The sequence below is a fragment of the Vicia villosa genome, linkage group LG1 (assembly GCF_029867415.1).
Source record: "Vicia villosa cultivar HV-30 ecotype Madison, WI linkage group LG1, Vvil1.0, whole genome shotgun sequence".
In the NCBI taxonomy this organism is placed as follows: domain Eukaryota; kingdom Viridiplantae; phylum Streptophyta; class Magnoliopsida; order Fabales; family Fabaceae; genus Vicia; species Vicia villosa.
In genome coordinates this window covers 15,231,542-15,254,319 of record NC_081180.1, presented here as the reverse complement: position 1 = coordinate 15,254,319, position 22,778 = coordinate 15,231,542, and the positions used below count along the sequence as shown (strand labels likewise).

The window sequence follows — 22,778 nt, the reverse complement described above, 5'->3', positions numbered from 1 at the left end:
ACTCAATTTTACGATTTTCAGACCTCGAAGCTCACAACAGGTCATGAACCGAGTTTTGTGCACATGTGGCTTGAAATCCAATTCAAAATTTAAGATGCTTAGGAGTTGAATTGATGTTTGAATTATGAAGCAAAGTTGTAGAAGACATCAAATGTGACATTTGACTCAAAGAAGCAACCAAAAATGTTGAAAATTGAGGAAGTTATGATATTTGGACCAAATGGTATTCATACTTGATTTTAGGTTAACCATACATCTCACATGTATGGTAATTAAGAATTGTGATTTTTGCAATTTCTTTGCATCTAAAAGCCAAATGATGATCAATTGAACATGAAAAGAAGAAACATTGAATCATAACTTGAAAAAATGACGAAGATGGCATGGAAATAAACACATGAATCATTCTTGAACCCACTTGAAAACAATGCATCAAACTTGGATTTTTCTTGACAAAGTGATGTTAAATGAAACATGAAATGCATATGGCCTAAGATTATAGGTCATGCCTTGAAGAAAAAGAGAAAAGGTTATTTTGACCAATAGTTGACCATAACTTTGACTTTGGAAAATCAAAGCCTTAATTTAAAAACCAAGCTCGGCCTTTGGGAAAACTTCAACCACAGACCAATTTGCTTTGAGTCCTTAACCATTTTTGAACATGAAACAAGACCTTTTAGGCATTAGACAACTCTCTTGCTCTTTGCTTGCCAACCCTACCTTGCACAAAAAAAGAAAACAACAAACATTTTTTTTGTATTTTGAATGATGGTAAGCAAAGTTAGATGATAAAACATAAGCAAATAAAGATGCAACAAGAACACACAAGGGTGTTTGGTGATCTCCCTCAAAAGATAAACCCAAGGATCAAGTGGATACGAGAATGTCATGTTTGTGATCTTAGTTAAATGCAAATGAATGATAGGTAGAATCTTATGGGTAAAAAATTAGGGTATGACAAGTATAAAAAAGTAGATAAAAATTGTCTTTCAACTATAAATTTATCAAACAACTTAAAATAAAAATATAAGAGATAAAAATAGTGGATAATTAATTTTTAGATTTCGAACAACTTTATAAATTTCACTTTTATATTTGAATCATACTAACTATTGTCCTGGGACAGTTTATAAGCATTCAAAATAAAGAAAATATTTTTGAAAAAAATTAATTATATAAATTTTCAATATATTAAATATATGTATTTTTAAGAAAATATATCTTTTTACTTTTTAAAAGAGTCAATTATTTTAATTTTCAATATATTGAATATAAATATTTCAATACAAAAACATTCATTTTTAAGCTCTTAAAAGAGTGTCCATCAACATTTCCTTTATATTTTCTAAATTTGAATTATACTTTTAACTATTAAAAGATAAATTCAAAGAATTTAGATGTTCATTCTTCATTTTCATTGGATTTAATGTATTGTAATAATTTGACTAAAGTAAACCACAAACTAAAAAAGAAATACTAACATGTATTTGTGTATTATTTTCGTACTATGTACTGAAACTTGTCATGGAAGCTCCTTCATTCTATTAATAGTCCTTGCATTCTCCATCTTCAATATACCTTACTCTCTCTATCTCAATAAAAATGGCTAAAAACTACACTTTTCTCATCTATTTCATTCTCCTACATATATCTAGTACCCTAGGAAAAACCGAGCAATGCAAAATTCTTCTACCACAACATCTTCCAAATTTTGATATTTCTATATCCAACAAACTCAATATGGATCCTGAAACAATTCACCATGTTTCGAATGACTATGGCAACATGGTTCATGAATTTCCCGCAGCAGTGTTTCATCCATCTTCGATCCAAGACATAATAGCCTTAATAAAAATCTCATACAATAGCTCCGTTCCTTTCAGCATAGCAGCTAGAGGACAAGGTCACTCCACAAATGGACAAGCCATGGCACGTGATGGAGTTGTAGTTGACATGGCTAGCTTCAGAAAACAAAGAAAAGAGGTTGCTATTAGTGTCTCTGAAGATCCTTTGATCGGTTACTATGTTGATGTTGGAGGAGAACAACTATGGATTGATGTTTTGTATGGGACACTTGAATATGGACTTGCACCTGTCTCTTGGACTGATTATCTTTACCTAACGGTTGGAGGAACACTTTCTAATGCTGGAATTAGTGGCCAGACGTTTCGGTATGGACCTCAAATCAACAACGTTCATGAATTGGATGTCATTACTGGTATGAAACTACTTAATCATCAAAGTTTGAGGTTTAGTATTTCTTGTACTAAATTTTACAATTCTTTTATTCTCTCTCATCTTACTGTAAATTGCTTGTACTAGAATGCTTAGGGTTCTTGCTGAGATTGGATTTACGTGACTCAAATGGATCTTAACAATTTTATTCTCTCATCTGGCTGTAAATTTGACTCTTCTCTTTGTTGGGCTGTTTATAAGATGATGATATTTTCTTGAGAACTTTTGCAATATAAGCTAATTTGTTTAAGCTAAGGTGATTGTTGATCCAAATGGAGTCTCTTGTTCTTTTTGTGGGGGTTTTGTCAAGTCGGCTATCAATTTATTTTGTTATATGTGAAATGGCTTCGATTGTATGATAGATGATCTTTAAGTGGTTGGGTGTGGAAGAGCAAATGTTATAGGTGGTTTTGTTATAATGTCGCTTGTAGTTGTTTCGACTATTAGGATAGTTCGAAATAACATTAGTTTTTTTAGTTCTTTGATAGACATGAAAGAAGTGGTGGAGAGAAGAATTTTTTTAATTTGGAAATGGTTCATAGGAAGATTAGTGGAAATTCACGTACTTTCTCCGTCTAACTTAAAAATCCTAACTTTAATTTGTTTTAATCATTAGCGGATCTTTTCTTGAAATTTTGTTATGTTGATGATGATCTTGGTGGTTAAGCTCTAGCCTTTTTCTATCAAAATTCGGGGTGTTACAATACATTATCTTCTCTTTTTTTTTGTCAAAATTCGGAGGATTACACTATATGGATTGATTATTGTGTTGACGGTCGATTTATTTGCCAAAATTTTTAAATCTGGTTGAGACTTTAAATCGATCACATTTCATCTTTTTTGACAATTTGGTTTTGTACTCGTACGCGAGTTCACTGATTTGCAAGTGTTGAGTATTTGTTAAGATTAATTAGGGTTAAGTCCCATTTTTAAGTTGGTTGAGTTTTCTTTTAGGATGTATTTCTATTTGCTTATTAGTTTCTTTTGAATTTTGTCTAGGCTTTTATTTAGTAGTTTTTTGCTTTTTGAGTATTCACTTTAGCGATTCGAAAGACCATTTTTTATTTTTTTTATAAGTTTTTTGTCCATTATTAATTTGTATTAAAAATACTTTTAAAAAAAGTAAAATTTATTTATAATAATAACGTGTGTATTTAGTTAACGTGTGGCACATGGATTCTAAATAGGAACAGTCATTGTGTAATAAATAGGTAATGATGAAAAATGTTTCTAAAAGTTCTTAGAAATTTGGAATCAGTTCACACTGTCCACCAAAGTCTTTTATTCTTGACGAATTTATGGTGGTCCAAGTCTTAACTACTCAGTCAATTTCATATTTATAATGAAAAACCGAAGAAATGCTAAGAAGAAGCATGGAAACACATGTTTATTGACACATAATAACATATATATATATATATATATATATATATATATATATATATATATATATATATATATATATATATATATATATATATATATTAAAACATTTAATTAAATTTAATATTTTTTGTTGTGATCTATCTAATGAGTTTTTTGTTTGGTGTAGGAAAAGGAGATTTTGTAACATGTTCTTCTGAAAAGAATCAAGAGTTATATAACAGTGTTCTTGGAGGCTTAGGACAATTTGGAGTTATAACAAGGGCAAGAATTTCTCTTGAGCCAGCTCCCACAATGGTACGATAATACAGAATTGTCAAAACTTTGTCATCTAGTGTCTTTTTCTCCAACAATCGTACACTAAATCTAGTTGTCATATTTTTTTCCCACCACATCATGATTTTTTGTCCGTAATGTTCCCACTATATGTTTTTCTTGGTAGTTACGTATCATAAAGTTCATTTTCCATGAAATGCACATTCATAAATTGCAAGTATTTTTCATATGTAGGTCAAGTGGATGAGACTCATCTACAGTGACTTTTCATCTTTTACCAAAGATCAGGAATTATTAATCTCTATGAATGGAGTAAAACTGAATTTTTTGGAAGGGATGGTGCTAATGCAACAAGGTTCCATAAATAATTGGAGATCCTCTTTCTTTCCTTTGTCTCAACATTCAAGAATAGCTTCTTTAATAAATAAACACAACATTCTCTATTGTCTTGATTTGGCTAAATATTATGATCACCCATCTGACAAAATGGTGGACAAGGTACCTAAACAAATTCTGGTTATTATTAGCGGCGGTTTTAAAACCTCCGCAATAAACTACAATTTTTTGTAGTGTTCTCACTTGTGTGCATTTTGATTTTTTGTAGGAGATTCAAGTTATGCTTCAAGGACTAGCTTATATTCCTGGATTTCACTATGAGAAAAATGTTTCATATGTTGAGTTCTTGAATAGAGTCCGAAGTGGAGAATTGAAGCTTCAGTCACAAGGATTGTGGGATGTTCCTCACCCATGGCTTAATTTGTTTATACCAAAATCCCAAATACTGGATTTTAATTCCGGTGTATTTAAGGATATAATGCTTAAAAGAAACCTCACTAATGGAATTGTCCTCGTTTATCCCATGAATAAAAGCAAGTAAGTTTAAGTATCTTTGAAATATTATAATCCTTCTAGCGCCCAAACTTCTTAAAAATAGTGTGTTCGAGTTAGTGTCTGCATCTGAAATTCATACCAACACTTGTAATTACATTTAATTTATTATCGGTGTCGGTGTGTCAGTGTCTTGTTTTTCAGTGTCCGTGCTTCATACATCATAATTAGAGTCGTCACAATGATTTTGTTGTTTTGAATTATTATAATTAATTATATAATTAAGATGAGAATAATGGTTGATTGCATGAAAATGGAATTTCAGGTGGGATGATAGAATGTCAGCAATTACATCAGAAGAGGATGTTTTCTACACAGTTGGATTTTTACACTCAGGTAGATTTGATGACTGGAAAGCATATGAAGCTCAAAACAAAGAAATTTTGAAGTTTTGTAGTGATGTTGGCATTAAGGTTAAGCAATATCTTCCCAACCACAACACACAGGAAGATTGGAAAAACCATTTTGGTGGTAAATGGAAGAATTTCTTAGAAAGAAAACTTCAGTTTGATCCTAGAATGATTCTATCACCCGGACAAAAAATCTTCAACAACAATTATTACCAAGTGTTTTAAATATTATTAACCTTTGAGAAAAAAGAAAGTTTGTGTTAATATTATTGGAATTGATGTTATTAATATAATGTCAAATATAATTTAAGTTGTGTAAACCAAAGCCCAATCAGGGTATATAAATAGACATAGCCTGTATTATTATTTGTACAATTCAATAATATAATCTTTATTTTCTTTATTCTCTCTATTCTTTTCTCAATGAAACTGGCTCACTCTTTACCCAGAAATTTGGTAAACAAACGCTAGTTTCTTTTTAAAGGTTATTTTGCGGAATCAACTAGTAAATTACAGGACTTATTGCTATGTTCTTGTTTTGTGTAACTTTGACTCGTATTAAATGCAGAAAACTGAAGAAAACAATACAGAATTTTAAAGCATGAATGAAATAAAGATATTAAAAGAAAGCAGTAAAGGTATGTAAAGGATAAACTGGAATGTTAAAATGATTGCATAATAATTAATATGGTACGCATACGTACATTCCCAGAAAATTACACTCGTTTCTCATTTTATGTACAGAGATTGAGTTTTATCTTTTGTAATGTAGAAATGTGAACCCACAACCTACTAACATTAACTTGCTTAAATAGAAATTCTAAAAATAAACAGTCCTAACGGTCGACTAATCACATGTCGACACGTGTCCCATCCATGCAGCCCAGTCCTTGAGAAGACTCCACATGTTTCTGATGAGAAACTGCCTAAAACCGTCTCTCAAACCCAGTTTTATGAAATAACTTAAGTCTTTTATTTCGCTAAGTGTTTCAAAGGCTCTTCCAGTCGATGACTCGTTATACTGAGTCGAGCGTCTTCGACTAAAACTTCAAACCTCCTTTTCCCCAATTGTAATGACATGCTAAAAATAGGAAGTCGAAATCTTTGGATAACACTCACGTACTAACAAATTAGTATCCAGAGTTTTCGATTATTATTCTTGAGAACTTCACGTCAGAGATCGTGTTTTCAGAGAACATGAATCAATCGCTGCAAAGATGAACGGTACTAACGGCATTCTGATAGTGTCAAAACTCATTTTCAAGATAAAATTTGAATCATGCTTACTATTATTAAGTTGAAGCAAGAATGAGGTGTCTCAATTATGAATTTAAAAGAATGACCAAATCTTTGCGCATGCTATGTGTAGGAGCTGATAAATTTATTGATATGTAAAGTAACGACATAACTCCAAAGCATACAAAATTGACATAGATATACAGGAGGATCATCATCCTTAAATATTTTGTTAATTCTTCCTACACGTAAAACAGAAACCAAGATGTGTGGTATGATGTCACAACAACCTAACATTATTATCAGCACGCCTCAACTAGACCTCCATGGGCATGTCATTATTGAAATCGGTGTGGTCATGTTTGTCCTTTATGTTATAAACTAAATGGTAAAAATATGCATAAAAACAAATATATCCCCATTGGAATATAAAGGCTGACATGCATCCTCAACAACAATGGTGTTCCAAAACTAAGCGTCAAGATAAAATTGTTTACACCTTTCTCAGAGTTTCATCTAGAGAATACTGATACTTTTATAGCAAATATTCAAGATACATGATAGATGAAAGAAATAATTTGAAGAATATTAAACCTTATTTCAACTGATATGTTACTTTTGGTAATGGTGCTAGAGGAAAAATTATTGGAAATCCGTCAGTTGGTTGTTTTATTTCCAATCACATCAGCATCAATCAGCTATGTGATCAGGATTTAATAGTTAAGTTTAATTGCGAATAATTCACTATTACAGATAAATAATACATTTAACTTATAAAGGATTATAGATCTACTGACAACTTCTACATTTTGTCACCCATATGTGGGAATCAACTTAATCTTGTCTCATATATAAAGTTAAAGAAACTAAGTTGTAGAATAGGAAACTATGCCACTTGAATCTCATAGGAACGAGGAACTATTGTAGAAAAAGCTATTATGGGCATACTTAATCTCAAAATTAAAGAAGATAAAATATATGGAGACTGTAAGATTAGAAAGCAAACCAAAATGTCATATGAGAAGGCTCAACATCTTACCACTACTCATGTTCTTGAATATCTTCATATGGATCTTATGGGACCTATGAAAGTTGAGTGTTTTGGAGGTAATAGACGTGTTTTTCTGTGTGTTGATGACTACTCCAAATACACTTGTGTGTAGTTTATTCGTAAAAAGTCAGACACCTTCGATGTTTTTAAACCTATTTATCATCATCTACAACGTGAAAATGGATAAGAGATTAGCATAGTCATTTGTGTTTGAAGCGATCATGGCTGATAATTTTAGAACTCCAACTTCTCTTCTTTCTACACTAATAAATCGATTTCCCATGAGTTCTTTTCCCCCATGAAACCTCAATAGAATAAGATTGTCTAAAGGAATAGCCATACCTTGCAAGAAACAGCTAGAGTTATGATTCATGTCAAACATATTCTATATCACTATGGATTTATGAGCTTCTATATATGAAGCTAATGATCTAAATATTGTTGACTATCTTAGTGTTTTGATTATGAAAACGGTGATGTTTGTTAAAGTCGGTAGTGGTATTTTCAAACTCTTTGGTGATGGTGATTAACTTGAATACATATCAAGACTCATCAATGAGAATATTCAAGGTTTCAGTGAAGTGCTTATATGATCAGTGTATTTGGAAAAGGAACTTGAAAGCTTCATAATTGTGAAAGAGAGAAAGTGTGAAAGCTTGTCTATTTGTGTTTGTTTGGGTGATCAGAGTCTTGTAAAAGTAAGAGAGTAACTCCTAAGATAATGAAGGAATTGAGAAACACACCAAAAATGTTTTTAAGGCCTATCCTTATTTGATAAAATCACCAAAAAAAAATTGAAGCCTACTCAACTGATTATTTTTTCTTTATTGAGTTTAAAATCAATTGAAACAGTATCTTAGTGATTGATAAAATTTGATATCAAAACCATCCATTTGTAACTTGAACAATGAATTATTAGGAATCAATAATCGATTAGCCTAATCGATTATTTATTTGGTTCGGCCCATGGACTATTTCCTTTTTTAGCCTAATTTTTCTATATAAAGGAAGTCTCTCCTCATTCAAAATTAGAACAGAATTTAAAGTTTTCCTATTTCTTAACACTTTATCACTCTTTTCCTTTCTCTTTCAGTTTTTTTCACCAAAGGTGCCTTGTGAGTGAATACTACTTGTAAGGAAAATGTTGTACTAGTGTTGTTCCATTTTTTATTTCAAGAGTGTGATCCTCTTGAAGGTTCGTGTTTGGTTTTCAAGAACAACGATTGAAAATCTCTAACCACATGCGTTGAATGAAAAATGACACATCTACTCAATCCACACAAACAGAGTGCCTTCAATCTTAGTGCTAGCTTCTGTGAGAAAATACCTTTAGAGAGAGAATATAGTTAGGGTTCAAAATTGAGTTTCATCAACTTTATGAGATTTTAACAATGGTTATATTTTATAGAACCACTTGTGTGGGGTGAAAGCTGAAAAATCCCACTTAAATGCATCATACCCTACGGTGTGTTGTATTTCACTTAAGTGCATATTCTCTTATGGTATTTCGTATTCTACCCAAGTACACCCTATCTTACGGTGTTCTATAATTCACTTAAGTGAATCTTACCTTACGGTGTTACGTGATTCTCATAAGTACATTGTACCTTACGATGTTCCATGTTTCACTTATTCATTCTATCTCTCATAAATCTATCCTTATGTGTGTGACATGTAAGTTCTCGGGACATTGGAAATTATACTAAATTACACATTTAATAAAATAAACAGTGAGCGGTATCTAACAACATATTATTGCTACCCAAGTCACGAAAATGTCAAGTGATATGACAAAATCTTTTCGTAATAATATTAGTATGTACAATTACCCTATTGTCCTCATGTCTATATTGAACATAAGGCATATATCGTATCACCCTTGGGCCCTTAGACATATATCCTATTACGCCGGAAGGGCGAATTCCATCAAGGTAACTCACGCCCCTCATCATGATTCCCATCAACTGTATTTTTGGTTATCCACTCACGAATAACATTTGATTAACAATAAAGTACTCGACGCCACATCTAGAGCCCATAGTGGTTTAAAGTCAAAGGGTGGTGGTATACACCACTATCACCATGAGAATAACTTATGACACTTGTATAACATTCTATGTAGTATTTTCATAACGAGTCAATCCATTATAAATATTATTCCTAATATTCATACTTATATGAAGACTTGATAGCTCTTTATCCATGATCCATGAGATGTAAACATCAGCCTGTCCACATAATAATCTCGATGCGTTAATTTTATCCCACTTCACAATAAATCTCGACTAGAGATGATTTAAGAATAATGTCCTTATGTTTAATGGAATCTCATGATTAAGTCACACTTAATATTTTATTAAATAAATTAGATATTTTAATGACTTTATATTGGAAAAACAAATACAACAAAGAAATTCCTTTTATTATTAATAAATAATTTGATACAAGTACCAAGTTCTAATAAACTATTGACCTCTAAGGCTTACACCAACATTTTGCGGCCGCCTCTTCCTTCTAAAGAAACTATCACCTTCTTCTATGGGACATGTATCAGACATTGGGATCAATGTTCAACTAGTGACATGCCATCGTAGGATTTATGACTGATATCTTGTGGGGAGAGACAATAAAGAGATCAATGTTAGCTCCTAAAAATTTTATTTGTCTCTTCTTTACTTTGCATGGTAGGTCGGCTCATATCTTCACTGATCTTATTGGATTATCCTCCATCTAGATGACTTCACACTCTCCATTCGGTATTGGCCTTAAGACTTTCATCTTGACCCCGTCAGGGGACCTAGTTCTTCTCCTGTGAAGGTTCGTCTTTGTGCACTTCGAGATTGTCCATATTTGGAGCTTCACTAACTTATTTTCTTGTTTCTTCTAGGATAACGGACGACAATATGGGATTCTCTAGTATTGCTTCATGTATTCTGAGAGCTTTGTGCATATTGGCTTTGACTATAACTGGTTTTCCACAATCGCTATGATACTTCATTTTAAGATAAATCGGAAGTCATAAATTATCCTTCGTACATACATATATTTATATGCATGCTCTCCATTCTTTATTATGAACTTATGCAATGTGGGACTAAGTCTTTGCACTATCTTTGCACTAAAAACTTTTCTTTATTTGTTTATTATTACTAAATTCAATTGTTTCTCTTAGTCAAACAAAAGTCACAAACAAAACATGATAAGGAGATCAGAGGAGTATTGGCAAACTTGATGCAGCAACATCATTAATCCAATGTTTTAAGGAAACAACTATGACTCGATTTTTTATATCTATAACCAATTCTAAAGCGTAGATAAATTATTTCTCACTCCAATTACTCCCATCGCGCTTTTCTCACACCAAAAACCTTTCCGCTAAATTATGGAAGGAAAGCCATGTTTATATTATTTATTAAATTATTTTATTTTTTATTACACTTTTATTAAATTAAATCTTCTTTCCTCTTACTTTCTCTTCAACCAAACTACTAAAAATTTATTTCACTTTTCACTTACTTTCTACCTATTTTCATTTTTTTAACAATCTTTCTTGTTTACTTTCTTTTCTTTCAACAAAGCAATAATGTCAAACATAACGAAATAAATAATGCCAAAATATAGCTCACATTCCACACTCAAACAATATAAAGCAATAACATTGTACAATTTATGGGATTTCAAGAGATGTATAATATTATGAACACAAATTCACCACCAATAGGTTTTGGGTGGCAATAATTTAGAGTTAAATCAATCAATAACTATACTTATTTATCATTAGAGACTAAAAAAAATTAGTAACCTTAGTTATTTGCTGCTTTATATTATTGTTAAAATTATATATTTTTATCAGCTATGCTATTAGTACACCGCTGTACTACACCTACACCGTATGTACGGACGGCACTATTCACCGTCCGTACATGAATAGTAACTTTTTTTTAAAAAAAATATTTTTTTTGTTAATAATTTTTTTTTACGTTTTTAAAAAAAATATTTGATAATACCTGCAGATTTACTTCCGGATTTACCTGCATTTGATAGGTAGGTAATGTCAAATACAGGTAAATCCGAAAGTAAATTTGCAGGTATTATCAAATATAGAGTTTTAACTATCTTTAGTATAACTTCTCATTTTCTCGTGAAAAACTAGTAGTATTTTCCTCCTAAAAATCCGAATAGAATCCACGGTTGCCACCCAAGGAATTAGTGGCTTGCGGTTCTGTACAATTAAGTACTTTATCCCCCATTTTTTTGTTCATTTTGGTTTAACACGTGCAAAGTCTTTATTAATAATTCTTCAAATACAACTATTCAACTACTATTATATTAACGTTTACCAAACATATACGTGATGGATTGTAAAGCCTAACTTTAGAGTGGACTCACCCTATTTAATTACTTACTTCACGCCGCAGGACCAATAAAAAAGAAGCAAAATATTAAAAGATGACTTCAACTTCAAAATAGACATCCATATAAATGTAACTATAGTTTATATATTTATAGTCAATGATTAACCACAAATATATAATTCAAACTGTTTATGGAGGCACACTCACAGAATCGGTAGGTATCCATATAAATGTTACATAAATGCTTATATAATTGAACATGTGTTTCTATACAAGAATTTTTCAGTCTCAATAATATATTCAATATATTAAGTCCTATTCGTATATATGTCATAAAAAGATTTCTATACAGTGATCAAATTGTTCAGCATCACTCTGATTGCATGCGTATCCCTTATATATATATATATATATATATATATATATATATATATATATATATATATATATATATATATATATATATATATATATATATATATATATATATATATATATATATATATATATATATATATATATATATATATATATATATATATATATATATATATATATATATATAAAATTGTCAACGATATTAGAAATTATTTGTTGACTTTGAAAAATCATCACACGTAGTTATACAGTTTCATTTTAATCGATCTAATTAATGTGAAGTCTTCCCATTATACAATAAACCAAATAATCTTCAAGTAATTAAAATGAAGTCTCCCCATTATATAAGCAGCCAAATAATGTGGAATCTTCAAACTTTAATTTTGACTATAATTTTTAATCTTCTTCCAATGACTGACTACTAATACTCTTAAGGGCGAGAAAGACAACATAACTAATAAGATTCTTAGGGATTAATATTATTTTTTGATAATTTCATACATAATAAAAAATAATATTTTTCTTACATTATTCTTATTAAAAAATTATTAATATTACAATTAATGAAAAAAATTATTGAGTTCAAAATTATACAATTAATATTAATTTTTACCTTACTAAAATTTTATCCTTTATTTTTATTTATTTAGGTGTCTTCAATTTATGACGCTCCCTCCTCTAACCATATTTATAAATAACTTCTTTTATTAAGTTTTTGATGTTTAATATGAATAAATGTCAATAAATCTAAATATGTTTGATTTTTTATTTTATAATATTTATTAATTAATATTGTTCGTAGATGACAAATTAATTAAATATAGATTTATTTTACATAATTTGCCAAAATTATTTAACAATCAATATTTTTTTTTTTTGGGAATACATTTAACGATCAATTTTAAGGAATGTAAAATTGTCTATTTTGTTTATAATTAAGGCCATAGTAAAAGCTTATATTGATTTGTCATTAAATTACTTGGTCGATTTTTAATTACGATACAATTTAGGGCCAGTTTGTTTCAGCTTTAAACAAATGGATTTTTTCTTTGTATTTTTGAAAATAGATTTTCTAAAACCATTTTTCAAAATATTACAAGTTTTTTTATATTCGTTTTTTCTAAAATGAAACACTTAATTTGACATCCTATAACATAAACGTACATAATTGAAGACCAAAACTTAGTCAAAATTATAATTTTTTTAAAAAGTTGTATTTTAAAAATGATTTTTATGAAAATCTATTTGAAATAGCTTCAAAATTAAGTGATTTTTTGAAATTTTGATATCAAATTTTTTTTTCCATAACTAGATGAAATACCTAAAATCAAATTTTAAGATGAACTATTCAAACAAAATTTTTATTTGAAGCTTTTATAAAAAGTTTCTTTGTAAAAAAAATTTTCACAAAATTTAGTAACACTATAAAAATCATTTTTAAAAAAAGCCAAAACAATCGGGCCCATAATATTCTGTTGAAAAATTAATTAATTTAATACAATTGATGTATTAATTTAAATTTACCTTAGTAGTAATATTCTAAAAATTCTCTTAAAATTTTTTTTAGTGGACCAACAGTTTTGTCTTATGTATGAAATCACATAGACTCAAAAGTTTCAAATAATTACTTCATCTTTTTTGTTTTATTTTATTGCATTGGGAATGGTCTTAACAAGATTTTGTGCTTTCATTGATTATCAATTTGATTAAAATAGCGTTAAAATCAAGTTAACTCAAATTTCAAATAATTACCTCATCTTTTTTCCTCTTATTATATGAATGGTCTTAACAAGATTTTGTGTATCTTTGAACGATTACCAATTTCATCAAAGTTGCTTAAAATCACATCATCTTTTTTTCTTTTTATTGCATTGGTAATCTAATTTTTCATCGTTTTACTTTTGGACGGTGGAAGTATTAGAAATTCAATATTTTTGTGTCTATTAGTCTAAAGCGTACAAATGAAAAAGCTAGTAATTTAATTTACATATCCAAGGTTTACAACTTACACAAGACTTATAAATCAAAACAACACAAAATATTATAAAAAATTTCTCAACCTCTTCCTAAAGTTTCCTATAAATACCTAACTACACAATTTCAGAAACACAAACCATAACTCTCATTCTCATAAACCAATTATTCTACTATGGCAAGTTATTCAACACCTTCAAAAGCCTTGATTATTTTACTATGTCTAAATAGTATAATTCACACCATGCAAACACAATCACAACCATGGTCACCACTAAATGCACCAAAAGAGCTTCTCCGACTTCTTATTCGTGACCCTTTAACCCTTTCATTAGCCTCAACAGATTATGGTCACATAATTCACCAAAACTCATTTGCAATTTTTGCACCATCTTCTACTCATGACATATCAAAATTGATAAAATTCTCAAACTCACTTCTAATTCCTTTCACTATAGCTGCTAGAGGGCAAGGGCATTCGGTTAATGGACAATCCATGACAAATGATGGTGTTGTGGTGAACATGACCGAATTGAATAATAGTAATAATAATAATGGAATTGTTGTGTTTGATGATTATGTTGATGTTGGTGGTGAACAAATTTGGATAGATGTTTTGCATGCATGTCTTGAAAAAGGATTAACACCACTTTCTTGGACTGATTATTTGTATTTATCTGTTGGTGGAACACTCTCTAATGCTGGGATTAGTGGACAAACTTTCAGATTTGGTCCTCAGATTTCTAATGTTCATGAGTTAGATGTTGTTACAGGTATGTATCAAACATTCTTTTCATATTTATATGATTTTATATATATATATATTTAGTAAATTTATATGAGGATACATAGTTATAAATATTTATATATGAATGGATTTTATAAAAAGTGAGATTTTTTTTTATATAATATCACTTAATATTTATAGTCGTTGAATCAAGAAAAATTTTCATTTAAAATTTGTAATATACAAAATGCTATAGACATTTAGATTTTCCTAGAGTTTAGAAAATTCCTTACAAAAGATTATTTTTATTCATGTATGGTAATTAGGAGTTAAAATATTTTTGTTAAATCTATGTATGATCTTTTTTTATATATAAAAAAAAAAAAAAGACTAGCATTTTTTTTTAGGTGTGACTTGTTGTTTTCCATATGCTTATTTTTATCTTGAGTCTCACCTTTTCTAAAGTCTTTGTTGACTTGTTAATCTACTAATAACTTATTTATTTAAATAAATTTAAATATTGGTAACTAATCACTTGTTTATATTAGTATATTATGAGAAAATCGTTGATAGAGGTTGAACCATGGACTTACCATTTACATCAATCTAACTCAACAAACACATATTAAACTTATTAGTTGAGTTACCTTACTCAAATCTGAAATTATTTCTTTGTAAAAACATCTTATGTCATTATTTATGTATTATTCTTAATTTATTTTTCATAAGCTCTATGAGATAATAAAGTTTTATTTTAATATTTTCATAAGCTCTCAATAAAAATATATTCAAATATACAAAAAGTTTAATGTAGATTAATAAATGTAAATTATCAAAAAATAATAATAAATTCATAATTTATTATAATAATCAAAATAAAAAATATCTTTTATATTTATTTATATAAGTTTATCCAAAGGATTAAGAAATTGTTTTACGGTATTCGACCTAACTTCTTTTACCAAATAAATTTATAAAAAAAATTAATTAAATATTTTCTATCAAAAAAAAGTATAACTTTATTTGAGTCTATGATTAAATCATAGATATTTGTTGATCGATCTGACATATTTTCAATCCTAATAATACACAAAAATTTATTGATTTTTAAATTAGTTTATATAAATTTTTTATTAGCATAAATGTTCTAAAGATTTGATCAGAATAATTTATATAATATCAATCAAATTTTATTTTTTACTATAAAAATAATCTATATAAATTTATTTATAAAACACTTATCATAATAAATGTGTGCTATAAACTATTTATCTATCCCTCAGATTCAAGCATCTCAAATTTGAAAACAAAGAAAACAAACAAGATGGATTAGTTTTATTCAACCAAATCAAATGCGAGAAATTTATGAATATATCTTGTAAGTCACATCATATCTCTATAGAAGATTTTAAATTTGTCTCTATTTGAAGTGAAAATTGACCATGTCTATTTAATTATCCAAAGAAAACGTCTAACTTATGACTACTAGCTTAGTTGGGGATTATCTCTTGATATTCATTGAACCTAATATCCATCGCAATATTCATATAGTGGCCTATGTTTCATTATAGATTCCGTCAAAATAATGTTTTATTATAGATATGAACAAAATTAGCCCTTGGCCTAGAGGAAAAAGAACAAAATTTGTACTTAGAAATGGGAGAGGAGACTTATGTGCTTTAAACTAAAGACTTTTTAGTTTTGAGGAGTATTTGCTAATTCTATATATTGATATTTATGGAATTAGATAAGAATGTTATTGTCACGTGACTTCATCGTATATTTACTTAGATTCCATATATCCATCATGTAATCAAACTAAGATACGCAGCAATTTTTTTGACTCAAAATCAAGATATGCAAAATGAATGCTACACAACTTAATTAATTTAAATCAGTTGAATTAAGGGTTGAAAGAGTCAAAAATCTAAAATTTAATCTTTATTTAAAGTGATAATACTAATAATTAATTATCAATAATTTAACAATTAAAAAATTATTTCACCTGCTTCGAATGTATTTTTAAATTATAAAAAATTTCTTTAAAAAAATATTTCCAAATACAAGTCACTTTATAATATTAATGAATGAATAACTTTTTTTAAATTATTAAAATATTTATTATTTAATTAATTATTTAATTATATAATATTCAAGTTATCTTCTTTAGTAGTAAGACCCAAATTAAAAAATATATATAATAATTAACTTATAAAATTTTAAAAATTAATGAGACTTAATTTAACACTCACATTCAATAAATAAACAAAAAGTTTCAAATTCTTTATTTTTAAAAATTATTTAAAATTTTGTAAATTTAATTTAGAAAAAATATTTGATAAATTCCCTTCATTTTAAATATTCTATAAATGTTTCATCAAAACAAAAATAAAACTATATTACTTTTATTTTACTTTTATAAAAATTGCATTAACAACATTGTTTAATTACCCAAGACTTGGATGAGATAGTAAGAAGCTTGACCAAATATTTTTAATATATTTCACCTTCAACTATTACAGGGAAAGGAGAGTTGGTGACTTGTTCTACAAAAAAGAATTCAGAAATATTTTATGCTGTTCTTGGAGGTTTGGGCCAATTTGGAATTATAACCAGAGCCAGAATAGCTCTAGGACCTGCACCCAAAAGAGTAAGTAACATGTTTTTTAATTGTATATTGTATCATAAAATCTCAAATAATTTCATAAAATAATTTCATAAAGTAGTTTAAAAGGATTAAATCTTACTCCTAAAATGATTATATAAAATTGCAATTTAAAGTAAATTATCATACTATTTAAATATAAATAAAGTAGGTTAAATGTTTTGATTAATTTCTTGTAGGTGAAGTGGATCCGTTTACTTTACACCAACTTCTCTACATTTTCTGAAGATCAAGAACAATTGATCTCTTTCAATGGAATAAATGAAACTAATGCACCCAATTATGTAGAAGGCATGTTGCTACTAAATCAACAACCCCTAGACCTATCATTTTATCCCGAAATTGATCGATCTCGCATAACTTCCCTCATAACCGAACATAATATCATCTACGTCATTGAACTTGTCAAATATTACGACGATAACTCTGAAGATCACATTGATCAGGTAATTAATTAACTAAATTAATTTTGATTTATATGATTAATATATTTTTCACTAACTTGAGTATATTATTATTTCTTGATTAGGAAATTGAAACTTTGGTTCAAGGACTAAACTTTGTCCCTACTTTTATATTTGAAAAAGATGTGTTGTATGAAGAATTTTTAAATAGGGTTCATTCTGATGAACTTGCATTAAGGGCACAAGGACTTTGGGATGTTCCACATCCATGGTTAAACATGTTTGTTCCAAAATCTAGAATCTCTGATTTTGATGAAGGTGTGTTCAAGGGTATTATTCTTAAACAAAATATTACAGCAGGGCTTGCAATAGTCTATCCAGTGAACAAAACAAAGTAAGTTTTATGATAAGATGAAATTAAAATATTAATTTGTAATTAATTAATTACAATTATGAAAACATAATTCATAATTATATTTATATTTGGATTGGATTAATTCACAGGTGGGATGATAATATGTCAGCAGTTACACCTAATGAAGAAATTTTCTACGTTGTGAGTCTTCTGCGTACAACAAAGTTTGATAAGTTAGAGGAATTTCAGATTCAAAACCAACAAATAATACAATATTGTAAGGATGTTGGTATAGGGATGAAACAATATCTTCCACAAAAGGAAACACATGAAGAATGGGTTGAACATTTTGGTCAGAAATGGGAAGTTTTTGAGAAAAGAAAGGCTCGGTTTGATCCAAATAAAATATTGTCACCAGGGCAAGGGATTTTCAATTAAATAAAAATTAAAGTATATGTGTATAATGTTCTATTTTAGATAATTTTTTATTTTAATTTGATGTACATAATCAATAAAGAAATTTACATGTTTTATATCTTAATTAAATATTTATACAATAGTATAATAGGTAACAGATGTCAAATAAGTAGATTCAACAATAATAAAAAGTTACAAATTAATTAGGTCAAATAAACTTTGTATTATACATTTTTTTTATAAGCCAAATAAGTTGTTGAGCATAGGGCTGTAAATGGAGCTGAAGAACCGAAATCCATCCAGGAACCAGTCCAATGGAACCGGACCATTGGACCGATCGAAACGAATGTTGGTCTAGTAATGGATATAATTTTAATCTGTATCTAAAACAAAGAACCGAACCATTTATCCAACGGATACCCGGTAAGCATGCATATAAATTCTTTAGTTTTTTCATTTCATCATTTTTTTCCTCTCTCTCTCTCTCTCTCTCTCTCTCTCTCCTATCACTCTTCTGTTCCGTCTCCTAGGGATTCTTCTTCCTCCCAAATTCCGATCAAGCCATAGTGGTTCCTTGCATGAGTGTTTGAATCATCTATGTTTGTGTGATTTGTCCAAGACTTCAAGCCTACTAGTAGTACTACAATCGTGTAATGTTTTCAAACTCTTATATTTCTTATTTCTGTTCGCCTATTGTTTACAATGTTTGCATGTTTGATATATTGAATACTTCTTTACCTGGTATCAATTTTCACAGAAAATCTTGTGATTTCAGAATCGTTCTTGACCCTGTTTCAATGATGTTACAAAATTTTGACCTAAACAGTTTGAGTATTTGATTTGTTGTTTATATTGCTTGAGTTGTGATAAAAAATGTCTGAGAGGATGATTATGTTGATGAGTATTGTTTTCATTAGGGTTTCGGGGTTTTGAATTGAGGTTCTTTCTGTTTCAATTTCGAACACAATTTTGACCTAAATTGTTTGAGTATTTGATTTGTTCTTTATATTGCTTGAGTTTTGAGAAGAAATTGTTTGAGTATTAATTAATTTTGTTGTTGAGTTTTGTTCTAGATTAGGGTTCGGCCTTACGGTTTTGAATTGAGGTTGCAATTGTATTTTTGTTACTCAGTTTTGCTCATATTTTATCATGCATTATTGTTTGATTGATATTTTTTCTTTTTGCCATGTCTTTTCAAGATTCTTCATTGACTCCAATAATGGATGATCTTATTGATATTAACATGATGCTTTATGGGAGTTGGGAAGAGGAGACAACGGATGGAGGAAATTTAGAGATTGGCGAGATGATTGATTTGGACCTTCCAGTTACACTTCCAAATGACAACACTACTCAAAATACAACTACTACTCAAAATACTACTACCACACAAAATACAACTACTGCTGATGATGGTGCAACCCCTCCAGTTGACCTGGATCAGAGTTCTCAAAGTCAGAGAAATGCATTTGGTAAAGCTCCTCGTCCTAAGAAGTCTGCTATTCACACTGAAATGGTTCTTATAGAAATGTCTGATGGTACCAAGAAGTGGAAATGCAAATGGTGTGGTAAGCTTTACACTTATGATGTGAAATGGAAAATTACTTCTAATGGTAAGAAACATTTAGAAAACTGCATTCAGAGAAAGTTGAGGCTGAAAGGTAATACTGACAAACATGTTGCACAATCTAGGTTAAATGTAGGTGTTGATAATACTCCTAGTTTGGCAACTTGGACATATAATCATGTTAGGGTTAGAGAGGTTGCAGCTCATATGATTCTAGGTCATAAATTTCCTTTTTCTGTTATGGAAGGTGTTATCTTTAATGAGTTTCTTAGAGAAATTTATCCATGGTACAAAAAGATTACTAGACAACAGGTTAAGTGTGATTGTGAGACATTTTATGAGGCAGGGAGAGTTAAGATGAAAGAGTCTATGTCTTTGATTAACATGATCAGTTTTACAACTGACTTGTGGTGGCCTGGTGAGCAGAGGATAGGTTATATGACTGTGACTGGTCATTTTATTGATTTAAATTGGCAGCTTCACAAAAGAGTTTTATCTTTTAATAATGTGCCACCACCACATTCAGGTGAGGTTTTGTGTAGGAAATTGATTAAGGTCATGGATGACTGGGGCATAAGGGATAAGGTTGTTTCAATTTCAGTTGATAATGCTAGTGCCAATGATAATTGTATTTTTAGGTTGAAGAGAAATTATTCAGGTAGGAGAAATCCACCATTGAATGGTAAACTGTTTCATGTGAGATGTTGTGCACACATCCTAAATTTGTTGGTTCAGGATGGTCTTGATATGATTAAGATGACTGTTGATAAGATTAAGAATAAGGTCAAATGCTTGTTGAATTCTGAAACTAGATACAAATCCTTCAAAAAAATTGTTGATGAGTTGCAACTTGAAGGTAGAATGCAAGTGTTGGATACTAAGACTAGGTGGAACTCAACTTGGTTGATGTTGTCCACTGCATACCACTACAAAGAAGTATGGCCTAGATATGCTGAAGAAAATGCTGCATTTATGAACTATTTTCCTGATGCAAATGATTGGGAAGATGTTCATGATATTTGCAAGTTCTTGGAGGTTTTTGCTGATGTTACATCAATTATTAGTGGTACCTCTTACCCTAGTGTTAATTTGTTTTTGGCTGAGCTTTACAAGGTGAAGGTTCTACTTGAAAAACCTTCAAGTATCTCAACTAATCCTCAGCTACAAGCGCTTGCTAATGAAATGAAGTTGAAATATGACAAGTATTGATCAAAGTCTAATACATTGATTTCTATTGGTGCAGTTCTTGATCCAAGGTATGTACGTTTTACAAGTAGATAGTTAATTATGTTGCCATTGTACTGTACAATAGGTAGCTACTATTTTACTTTGTATGCTGCCTTGAGATTCAACCTTGGCCTATGATAAATTCCGTTGCCTAAGTTATACATCTTGAGGCCACTTCTATGTCTCTGATCTGCTTGTGGTTTTGTTTGATGAATTATTCATCTGATGACTTTTGTTGCCTTATTGTGTACTTATATTTTATTTAATCTTGGCCTATGATGAATATTGAGCCCACTTTTATGTCTCTGATTTTCTTGTGGTTCTGTTTGATGAATACTTCATAGGATGACTTCTGTTTCCTTAATATGTACTTCTATTTGATTTAATATCGGACTATGATGAACTTTTTTGCCTATGAAATACATGTTGAGGCCTATAATTTCTATTGCCTTGTTGTGTACTTCTGTTTAATTTAATCTTGGCCTATGATGAATTTTGTTGCCTATGAAATACATGTTGAGGCCTATGATTTATATGGCCTTGTTGTGAATTGTGAATCAACCTTGGCCTATGATGAATTCTTTTGTCTTGTTGTGAATTTGAGCCCAATTCAATTATCTAACATTGTGAGTTGTGACTCAATTATGCCTATGATTAATTATGTTTCCTAGTGATTTGTGACTCAATTGTGCCTATGATGAATCTGAGGCCAATTATGCTACCTCCTTCTGATGTGACTTTAGTTGTGTCTAGGGCCAATTCTGTTACCTTTTAGTGTCTTTTGTTGCCTATGATGAAATCAAATTCTGAGGCCAAACAATGTTGAAAATAAATTATGCAAATAGGTATAGCTGAATTTAAGTTGGTTGACAACTCTACTTGTTCAAATAGGTATAAAATGATCTTCATCAAATGGATATATCCCGTCTTGTATTCAAATCCTACTCAAGCCACTGCCTATGAACAAGAGTTGCAAACCAACTTAAAATCTCTCTTTCAATTATATCAAGATACCTAAAGAGCCAATGGTGAGAATGTCCCTGTATCTGAGACTCCAAAGGTTGGGTCTAGTTCTTGGTTGGGAAGGAGGAGTTGTGAAATGTTTTTAGGAACTGTTATTGGTAACTCTAATTCAAAATCTGATCTTGAATTATATCTTGAGGAGTCTCCCTTGAAAGATCCCCCTAAAACTAAGTTTGATGTTTTAACATGGTGGATAGGGAATGAAGCCAAGTATCCTATTCTTAGTAAATTGGCAAAGGATATTCTTTTTTTTTCAATAAGCAATTG

At 29.6% G+C, this 22,778-nt stretch overlaps 3 protein-coding genes across 3 annotated transcripts; all 3 read left to right on the top strand.

Moving 5' to 3' along the window:
* Positions 1-1,602: 1,602 nt before the first annotated feature.
* On the top strand, positions 1,603-5,481 carry LOC131601563 (cytokinin dehydrogenase 3-like). The gene is made up of 5 exons (XM_058873419.1): positions 1,603-2,218; positions 3,788-3,915; positions 4,129-4,392; positions 4,499-4,767; positions 5,048-5,481. Exons 1-5 carry the CDS (start codon positions 1,603-1,605, stop codon positions 5,355-5,357), a joined length of 1,587 nt encoding a protein of 528 aa, XP_058729402.1. The 3' UTR covers positions 5,358-5,481.
* An 8,771-nt stretch (positions 5,482-14,252) lies between these two features.
* Positions 14,253-19,010, top strand: LOC131601553 (cytokinin dehydrogenase 3-like). Its single transcript, XM_058873410.1, has 5 exons — positions 14,253-14,899; positions 17,376-17,503; positions 17,698-17,964; positions 18,048-18,316; positions 18,427-19,010. The coding sequence occupies exons 1-5, from the start codon at positions 14,302-14,304 to the stop codon at positions 18,713-18,715; spliced, it is 1,551 nt and encodes a 516-aa protein (XP_058729393.1). The 5' UTR covers positions 14,253-14,301; the 3' UTR covers positions 18,716-19,010.
* A 903-nt stretch (positions 19,011-19,913) lies between these two features.
* Positions 19,914-21,470, top strand: LOC131651748 (zinc finger BED domain-containing protein RICESLEEPER 2-like). Its single transcript, XM_058921473.1, has one exon. The coding sequence runs from the start codon at positions 19,914-19,916 to the stop codon at positions 21,468-21,470; it is 1,557 nt and encodes a 518-aa protein (XP_058777456.1).
* The last annotated feature ends 1,308 nt before the right edge of the window (positions 21,471-22,778 follow it).

Excerpts from the sequence above, each read along its gene's own strand:
- LOC131601553 (XM_058873410.1), top strand. The coding sequence starts at position 14,302 with ATGGCAAGTTATTCAACACCTTCAAAAGCCTTGATTATTTTACTATGT. Across the intron at positions 14,900-17,375 it reads TGAGTTAGATGTTGTTACAG|GGAAAGGAGAGTTGGTGACT; the intron begins GTATGTATCAAA and ends CAACTATTACAG. Across the intron at positions 17,965-18,047 it reads CTGAAGATCACATTGATCAG|GAAATTGAAACTTTGGTTCA; the intron begins GTAATTAATTAA and ends TTTCTTGATTAG.
- LOC131651748 (XM_058921473.1), top strand. The coding sequence starts at position 19,914 with ATGGATGATCTTATTGATATTAACATGATGCTTTATGGGAGTTGGGAA.
- LOC131601563 (XM_058873419.1), top strand. The coding sequence starts at position 1,603 with ATGGCTAAAAACTACACTTTTCTCATCTATTTCATTCTCCTACATATA. Across the intron at positions 3,916-4,128 it reads TTGAGCCAGCTCCCACAATG|GTCAAGTGGATGAGACTCAT; the intron begins GTACGATAATAC and ends TTTCATATGTAG. Across the intron at positions 4,393-4,498 it reads CTGACAAAATGGTGGACAAG|GAGATTCAAGTTATGCTTCA; the intron begins GTACCTAAACAA and ends GATTTTTTGTAG.